Genomic DNA, 10,386 nt, shown 5'->3' on the forward strand with positions numbered 1-10,386 from the left:
ATTTCATGAAAGTATTAAAAAAAAATAAAAGCTTCAGTGTAAACACGGATAGATACTAATAATATAATTCGTATTCTTAGCATATTTTATAACGTATTCTGATATCTTAAATTCAACCGTGCCACAAACGTATTTATGAAGGGGGCTGCAGTGTGGGCGTTATTGCAGCATTATGTGCCTAATTGTGTTTATAATAATTACTATTATACAATATACATAGGTATTGATATAATTTAATGTGAATAATATTTGACTCTTGTTATGGCTCGATATCATTACTTAATATCAATAGAAATTAATTATTAATACCTACATTGGACATTGATGTATTCCTTGGAACTCTATCATGTCATATTATTTATACTTGGCTACACACTTAGAGTTTCACCACAATTCCCGAATTTCCGAATATTTTTTTTAATAATTGTATGTAAACTTACTTAAAACGTGACCTGCAGCGGGTCCTGAACTTTAATTATTGAGACCTACCTGCGTGTGATGCCAGGAAAATGGAAAATGGAATTTCATTAAATTATCGACTACCTATAGTAGGTACCCGGTTAAATTTAAATTTAGTAGGTACCCATTTCATTAGTATAAGGCAATAGTTTTTGTTATTGCATGGCAATTGTAACAGTAAAAACATATAGCTGGTACTATACTTAAAGCGATACAATAAATCAATTTTAAGTAATTAATGTTTTGTATTATTCTCCATTTGATGTTTAACTTGATTTCATAGAAAACGTCGCGATATTATGAGATATAAAATGAATATAATATTATTATAATGTAGGTATGTATTTGGTGTAATATTTCTTGCATTCAAATCGATCGTTGTAGCCAGAGTTAAATCATGTCATTACGTATGAGAGCTGAAAATGAACTACTCGCTCCGTCTAAATACATTTAATTCGACTTGCATTGACAAGAGTATTAAAAAAAAATAGTCATTACGCTTAGAAATTCCGATAAATATTCATGAAATCATAGCATGTTAATAAAATGAGTAAATTCTTGATGATTACATACGTTTAGCCAATAGATGAATCATGTTTTTACAAATTTAAATTAGTATGCAGTACACATCCCACACAGCTTGATGTACACAATGAAATCAATGTACATTTATTTTTCATGAATCACTCTAGTTGAATCATGACAATTTTTTTTTTAATAAACCTACCTAAACCTAACCATATAGGCTAGTAACATTCAAACTTTAAAAGAACATTTATACATATTGGATTTGTTTATATTTTATGTTTGCAATTATATTATACACTATAAAATATGAGAATTTAATTATGATTATATAAATTACCTCCACGTTAACATTAGTTTATGTTACGTAATACGTTATTAGAAGTTATAGGTGCTTTAGTACATTTCTGAATGGTTTTGGACAATAACACAAAAGAAAGTTTTTTTTTTTAACAAATAATTTTTGATTATATGTAACGCATTACAGGTACTTCAATCAAATTATAATTATCGAAACATAATATATTAGTTACCTAATATTTTTGAATTATGTATGTACCGGTCGGCTTATTTTTACTCGAAAAACGATAAATTATTACAATTTTGTAATGTCTAATAATAATTTTTAAATCTATAAGTGGGTACCTACCTATTTTGCGAGCGGCTCAGATTATGGTTAGCTATTGGTAAATATTTTTTGTGTACCCAAAATATTATTGAACGTAGTATAGAAATACTTTTTGAGGTAAATACTTTTATACATTAATTATTATACACTACAAGGAGAATAAAAATAACTATCTACCTTTTAATCATAATACAAAAAATAATAAAATATATCCTACATGATAGATAGTTGGAAGAGTTATACAAGTTTTGATAATATTTACATTTATATTCATCGAACCACAATATTTATTATGTTTAACTACTCTCGCTTTGATCTACATATTATTGTATAGTTCTATAGGCGCAATTTCAACTTTTGGCTTGGGGGGGCTGAATATATTAAAGGCAAGCAGACCATTGCAATATAGCATATTAAAATTGTATGTCCTAGGTTTTTGGGGGGCAGGGCTACGGCTAAGTTTGAGGTGGGAGGGCTTATCACCCCCCCCCCCCACCCCAATTTGCGCCTATGTCTTTAAGATGTTAGCAATTTTGTTTTTAAATTTAAGTTTTAATTATTGTATGTCATCTATTAATCTCGGATAAAAAACTAAAATAATACTAATAACTGTAGTTTGTAGAGAAGATCATAACTTAGTCTGCGCACAAAAATATTAATCTACGAGCAGAAAAAAAAATCAATCGAATCAATATAATATATATAAGAACAGGCACCGAGTAAATTTAATGTACAAAGCAAATATAGCGAAACAATCTCAACCAAATCGCAAGGGAATATCCCAGAATAAATATATTACCTAGGTATTGGTTGGAATAAATCCTCGGAGTGGTGACAAAATCACGCCAAGCCTTTAAAGATTCAGAGTTCTTATTATTATTATTAATAAATTAGACCAGCGGCAAACAATTTTGTTTTTATAGCCACAATTATTACAATTTAATTATACTTTACACATTTATGATTGTGTGATTGTCCGACGATTCCGTTGACGTTGGAACGATATTATGCACCAGACAAGTATTTCGATTGGAATACAACTCAAAGGTGTTCAGTCGTAAATCACGCACTTACGTACCTTTAGTAAGCCAATTGTGTAAAATGAGACAATATATTACCCTCTATACTTCGCAACTCATCTGAACACTTACTTAATTTACTTGATTAAGTGCCTCTCGGCTTTCATTTAGTGTTTCTACTTCGGGTTAATAAATCTTATTTCAGTCAGAAAATTACATAATTTGCATGTAAATAATTTCACCACCCACATTAAAACCCTAGTGGTATTATTTATCGTATTTATTACTTTATATCCAATTTTGAGGAAGGGTCTTCTCTCTTTGGCAATCGATAAATTTATTATACTCAACATTTGATACCAAAGTACCTACCATTCATACAATTTGGATAATAATTAAATGCTATTCAACGGTTTTGAATAATTATTTATTTGATAAATAACAATACTGATAATTAATTTTTAATCAAAGTCAAAGATGATTGAAAATTGATTACTACAATAGTTTTTAAGTGCTTATTTAATTTCTCAATTAAAATATTATTGGATTGATTTTAAAAACCATTTGAATAAATTATTAAAGGCCCAAGTGATTGATTGCAGGCATTGCAGTAGATACTACAAAACTTTTTTAGACCAATTTAATTTGAAATATAATGTTAAATAAAAACACAAATAAAATTACGCAAGTATGTCGTTAACATGTAATTATGTAATTATTGATTCAAAATTTGGCTTAAAAAAATATAGTAACAGATTTTTCTTCTTTTTTTGATAAACCTACTTGTTTTTATTGTTTCGTGAACGTAAAAATAGAATACTTTAGCTGACTCTGAATAAATGAGTTTTTTTTATAATTAATAATAATGCATATGTATTGTTAATACTAATAAATGTTTATACTTAATTTGTGCAGCATAAGTTTATTTCAAAATAAATATTGATATGTCGCTTATATTATTCACCTCTCTTATTATGTTAAATTTGATTTATAACATTTACAACAACTTGGGTGATTAACGATTATTAACGTCATCACTGATTAGACATACAACTTTAAATTCAACAATAGGTACTGTTGTATGAGCATGTAATATTATTTTCTGTTCCAAATTTATTTTATCTATTTACTATGTAATTTTCACCATCGTTTAGAATCTTTAATATGATACAATATTAGATACCTAATATTAAGCATTACGAATACTATATTTTACACTTAATAATATAATAGGTATACCAGTTTTTTTTATTTAACTCTCTTAAAATGCTTTATATTTGTTTCAACCTCCACTCTATTAAATACTAAATTTATATCTGCAATAAAAATTGATATCACTTTTATATTGTAACCTGGCTAAAACACAGTGGATTCCGCCTAACGTGGGTACCAGTTAATATGGGCAAAATGGTATTGGTCCCAATTCCAATGTATTCTAACTAACTAATTTCGATGTGTATGGCCAACCGTTTAATGAGTGTCCCGAAGTGTCCATATTAAGCGGAATCCATTCTATAGATAATAAACTATTCATTTATTATATTTTGTACTTTAATATTGTAATTTGTTGAGTTAGTTGTACCTACTATAGGTATAACTAGGTTTTCATACTAGTGGCTTTAAGAAAAAAAAAATAATACATGAGTTATATCACTGCAAAGTGACTAAATTGAATGGTTTTTTTTGTCTTAAAAACCTTCTATATGATTGATTTCGAATATTGTACGAAACAATCGATGTTAACCTCCTCGGGGTACTCAACTTTATATTGTATAGACCTACTGGGATGTAAAAATATAAATTATCTTAGTACACATCTCGCTGTTTGAACGACGTATATAGGTATACTATTATATTATGTAGGTACCCATATATTATTATATCGATTACCTACCGATAACAATATTATATTGTTGTTAACTATATTATCCGAGGAAATATTCGAGAAAAGCGCGCTACCTACGTGTATTTTATAATACCGTTCTATTATTGGAGTCCATCTGTTTGGAAAACTTAACGCGACCAGTTGGTGAAAAAGAAATTGGGACCCTACAGCTTATATCAATATTAAATAATGTATAATTAGTAATTATAAGTCAATTTTTACATAATATTATAATTAATTACCTGTTTTTAAACCGAAGTAATTAGCACTCTTTAGGTCATTTTTTCAATACACGGGTTTATGATAAGTTACGCGATCTTACAATATGTGATAAATGGTTACGTGATAACACTTTTATTGGTTTTTGTGGAAAAATAACGGTTTTATCACTATATGGAGATGAACAATGAAAACCGCTGCAAAGAGAATACAATTAATTTGTTACCTAAAAGTCAATATCATCAAAATATGAGTTGCGGGGTTTTGTCATTAGTGTAATGACATAACGGTACATTTCAAGAATTTACAAAGAGATACGTTTTTTTGTATAGGAAATATTCATAGCAACAATGAAGGTAGGTACTTATCAATGTTTTTGTATAATATATATAATATATATAATATAAATATATAACAGAAACAAACGTGAAAATCCAAAAATCGACTACTTTTTTTAAATATTGTACATAGGTAGTCCTCGGGTTCAACTTCAATGTTTATTAATAGTTTTAAGCAGTAATTAATCGTTTGCAATAAATGAAAAAGCATTTTAATATACTACAAACCAGAATTTGTAAAGTACCCATCTTGAATACTCTTAAAATGTATTGGTATTTATGTTCAAATACTTTTGAAAGACGGTATTTGAATACGTATTTCAAATACAAATGACAATATGACACCAAGTGTCTATTTAAATACGTATTCAGAACACATTTAAAAAGTATTCGTAACAATACTGTGTATACAGTATAACGACTAGAGCGCATGACTCGGCAAACTAACAGAAACAAAATATGATTATGAAAAGCCATATAGAGTGAAATATTACATATTGTCATAATGTCCCGTATTGGCATATGGTACAGTGCAGGTACAGCATAATATGATATAATACACTGCTACAACTATGGTTGCTCTTAGGTACCTGCGTGTTTTCCGACAGATATCGGAAAACTTCGTACACTCGTCATTTACGTGACAAATCTTAGACGAATATATTTTCGTCGTCGCGCGTCGCCCTCGCGGATTAGGAAAACGAACGAGCCGAAAACTGTTTCAATTATTCGATGTTTGCGTAGTTTGTGTATTATATTATTAAACAACGATGTTTCCGTACGATCACAAAGGCTCGTCTGCAATTTCAGTAATAACATTCCAAAGATTCTGTCGTCGTGTGACACGGGTTCAATACAGTCAAGTTATATACCATAGAGTTAAGAATATAGAAAGATTTATACTGACATCAAAACGACGATGGAATTATGCCATAGAATCTGAGTTATTATCCATATTGTTTTCACATAAAATAATTTAATGCATTTTAAATAATATTATAAATTTATAAACATTTAGAGGACGCCATACCCGAATGTGTTGTCTCCGTCTTACAAACGTACAACAAAACGTTAACAATGATCCATTTTGGGTACTCTGTTATTTTTAAAATTAGTGGTCAATTTAAAGGTAAGATTATTATCTGGGGCATCTTGGAGAATTTTATTGATATTATAATTTTTATGTAAATTATGATAATTTTGAAATGTACAAAAATGTATATTTTCAAAAAGGTCATATAACTTGCTTCTTAATAAAAATATCCGTTAAAATAGTCTTCGACATTTCCTAGATAATAATCTTACCTTTACATTTTATGACAGGTCAATCCACTCTTAAGTTCTCCCGAATTTCAAAACTCCCATCAGTATGTGTGATGGTCCATCACACATATTATTATAATAATAATTTTACGATTACTACCTACACCGTGAAGTATTTTCTGAGGTTGAACTATATTATACCACAAAGGATCTTGCTCGAGTTATCTATTATATTATATGTAAGAACGGTGGTTAGACAAACTATATGATAGTAGTTAGTTGAGGCTTACCACGATCGTAAAAGTCTGAACGACTATAAGGCGCTGTTTTGCCGCCGCTAAAGAACTCCGTCTCTGGCATTCGCCCGGTCTTCGGTCATCTGACTTAATTTTTGATAAGGAAACGACTTTATACCTAACTAAAGAGTTTTTTGAATTCCAAATAATTATAAACGCATCTCTACATTATACTCCAGGGTGATCTATTTAGCCGGCTACAATAATATCTTCTAAGTCGATTTTCAGAATATTTGAAAACAAAAAATAATTCTGTTTTACAACAACACAATGTTTACAAAAATCTTTTTATCCTTGCTTTTTATCATGGTGATTACTTTGGTTCTTTTTATGAAATCCTATAATTTAAATTCCGTAATTGGAATCTGAATAGGTAAGGTACCTATTTAAAGTACTATTTTATTCAGTTGTTGACTGACAATGACTGCAATATTATGATTGTTCATAAATACATTAATTTGTAACTATAATATTTATAATATCTCAATAATTTGTGTCTGTGCATCCGTAAGAGAATAATAAATTCCAGCGCCATACAATTTTGCTCCAAGAGAAAAATCCTTTGACACAGCACTGGTTTTAAGTGTTAGTTAATATTATATATTATATTTTTCACTTCTTTTCGCGTGGATTAATTTAATAAAAAATCTCGGTAGATATGCGTGGTTTTATCATACCTACAATATTACATTATATTATGTAGATTGTAGGTATCGAAAATGTAGTGGAAAAAATAATGGCAAACGGAATAATACGATGACGCACTTATAAATGTTGTAGGGAAGTTGTCGAAAGTTTCGCGAGATAATACATCGGTAGGATGGAAGACACTCAAAACTTTAAGGTACCTACAATATATATATACCATATACATACTGCTAAATTATTATCATAAACGGTTTTGCGCCGCCGACCGGTCCGCTGCATGACACGTATTATACATACCTATTACTTGTGCAGCACTTGTCCAAGTCTATAGTTGTGTTTACGATAACTAATAATATTATGTGCGCACTCAAATGCGTTTCGATATGCAAATTATCAGGACCTGAACGTGCGTATTACTGCGCGCGTTGTATATTCGTACCGATGATATTATTATGTACAGATAACCTACTCAAAAGTCCAGTCAAACAATTTGCGTACTTAAAACAAACTTTTATCCGTATATTTTGGACTTAATTTAAAATATTGTATTTATACGGAATACTTTTTGATAGCTTGAGATCGCCTAGGTACGTCCAGTTTTCGTTATTTTTTTATAATAATTCAATCATCATTCATCACTATGCACTATGGTCTTTGTGACTTTGTCTAATACCTTATCGTTGTTGGGATGTCTTAAAAATGCATTAATTGTATACAATTATATATTAATATCGCAAATAGTGTATTGAATAATATAATATTATATGTATATTAGTATATATATAATATTACATACTATATACAAATTTAGTATGATATAATATGATTTACCAGCTACAAGAGATTTCTACGAGAGGGTGGGCATTTGCAAGGGAAATATTGATTTTAATATAGTACTTAACATAATTAACGACTTCGTGAAAGCTAAAATGTCCATCCCTAAGTGTATAATATGAGAGCTCAAAAATAGTACCATTTATTTCTTTAGGTCTTGACTAATTTTTTGGTAGTAAAAAATATAGAAAATAAAATAAGAAATTATTTGTTTTACTATTGAAAAAATGTCGATATATGATATATCTATAACCATCATCCCAACATCTAAATAGTATATTGTTGTACTTAATTTATTTTATATCTTTCTAGTACTTATAATATAATTGTAATACTATGTAACACAATGTCTAATTATATTAATTAATCTTAACGTATAATGTCAAATCCTTATTGATATCTATAGACTAGATACTTTATATAATACTATGTACAATGTACTACGTATATTCAGTAAAATATAAAATATTATAAAAAATATAAAGTACTTAGGTACACGTTCAAATTTAACACGATAACGTATATTTAGATAATATATATATAATGTTTTGGTGAACAGCTGGTGATTATCATAAATCATTCATGAAATAAAAAAAACCAATATTTTTACTGCTAATATAATTATAATAATTAAAATATACTCAACATCCATCTTGACATGTCTGCACTGAGCCGTACCCATAATAATATTAGCTTTTAGCTAAGTAGTAAGTTAACCATATAAAATAATATCAAATCATTTTTAGAACTTTAGAACCAATCGGTTTACCACCGTAAAATAAATCGTTGTCAGCCCGCACTTTGGAATGCGACCTGATCGAATACAAAATCTCGTGGCTCACATCAAGACATCATATTATAAACACCTGTTTAAACTTTGGTTTTTATAAATATTTTAGAGTACTTGGAAGTAGTATGGCCACCGAAGAGCGTACTCCCGCCCCGGTACGAAGTTCACTGCTTCGTGGCCACCATCGGAATGGCCGCCGTGCTGGTGCCCCTGGTGGCGTTCACCGCCGTCTTCCGTACCGGAAACATGGCCAACGACTCGGACAAGCTTGGCAACTTGTTGGACGTCCGCCGCCGCCGCCTGTCGTCCTGCTGGACCCACGGGCCGCCGTCCTCTTCCACGCTACACTCGTTCACGGCACTCGCCCTGCTGGTAGTCAAGCTCATGATCGAAGCCAGGCTCATACAAGCCGGTCTCATGTCCACAAGTAAATAATAATAATAAATATTATATCGCATGTCGTGCATGCGTAAAGAAGTTATGAAAGTGTGGATGATAATGGTGCAGAGGACAACATTAGCGATATTGCTCTTATTAAGGGGCCTCGCTACGGTCATTATTTAAGGGGCAACATTTAGGCTATTCCTAATCTTGTCATAGCCGTCCGGGATCAATGAGTTAGTTGTAAATGATTATTAGTGTGAGTGAAATTAAATGCGGGTATCCTCTCTCATACACGCATGCACATGTCAATCGATAACCATATCAATTTCAGTATACGAATTATTGCAATGTTATCTGATTTTGATTCTGAAAAAAAAATTTGATTTCAGCAGAAATTGTCTGTAGATCGTACGAAACATTTTCCGTTTTAGATTCTGAGTGGAACGACGAATGTATTGATTTTACAATGATGTGTGTTTTTTTTTTTTTTATTTTATTTTTTTTTGTGTCTGTCATCGCCTTTTAGGTAAAAGTGCTTGGATTTACTTCAACAGTACTTTTTCTGATAGGAAAGTGAATCTAGTTGGTACTTTGGGGGGTAAAAAGTAAAATTTTTCCAATAGTTTCCAAAAGCGCCATGAAAAACAAAAGAAAAATTAAGGAAAAACGGGAATTTTTACGCAAAATCTGTTTTCGAGAAAATTGATTTTGGTTTTTGGTGTTACTTTAAAACGAATGACTGTAGATACATGCAATTTTCACTGGTTGTTTATATTTCCATTTTCTATACATGATAAAATTTTCAAAATATTTTGATTTGTTTTGAGCTGTTTACGGACAATTTCAGTTTCCAATTTAATTAGTTTTTTTTTATATGAATGTCAATAAAACTTTATTTGTTGAGAAAAAATACTTAAAAATTTAATACAAGACTCCTGATACATTGTTACAATAGCAGTAGAAAAATATTAAAAATACATAGGCACAATTTTTTTTTTATAAGCATTTGAAGTTGAAATTTTGAAAAAATTTATCAAATATAAAATTGAATAATTATTTTGTTGTTAAAAATTTATAAAATGTTCAAATTTTATATCT

The 10,386-nt window shown here is 29.8% G+C and overlaps 1 protein-coding gene across 1 annotated transcript in view; it reads left to right on the top strand.

The window, feature by feature from the left end:
• The window catches only part of LOC100569180 (protein tincar), an 80,707-nt gene that overhangs the window by 53,643 nt on the left and 16,678 nt on the right, over nucleotides 1-10,386 (top strand). The window contains exon 3 of the mRNA XM_029490395.1: nucleotides 9,014-9,331. Coding sequence (XP_029346255.1) covers nucleotides 9,014-9,331 — 318 coding nt within the window. The remainder of the gene's footprint in view (nucleotides 1-9,013; nucleotides 9,332-10,386) is intronic.

The sequence above is a fragment of the Acyrthosiphon pisum genome, chromosome A2 (assembly GCF_005508785.2).
Source record: "Acyrthosiphon pisum isolate AL4f chromosome A2, pea_aphid_22Mar2018_4r6ur, whole genome shotgun sequence".
NCBI classification, from domain to species: Eukaryota; Metazoa; Arthropoda; class Insecta; order Hemiptera; family Aphididae; genus Acyrthosiphon; species Acyrthosiphon pisum.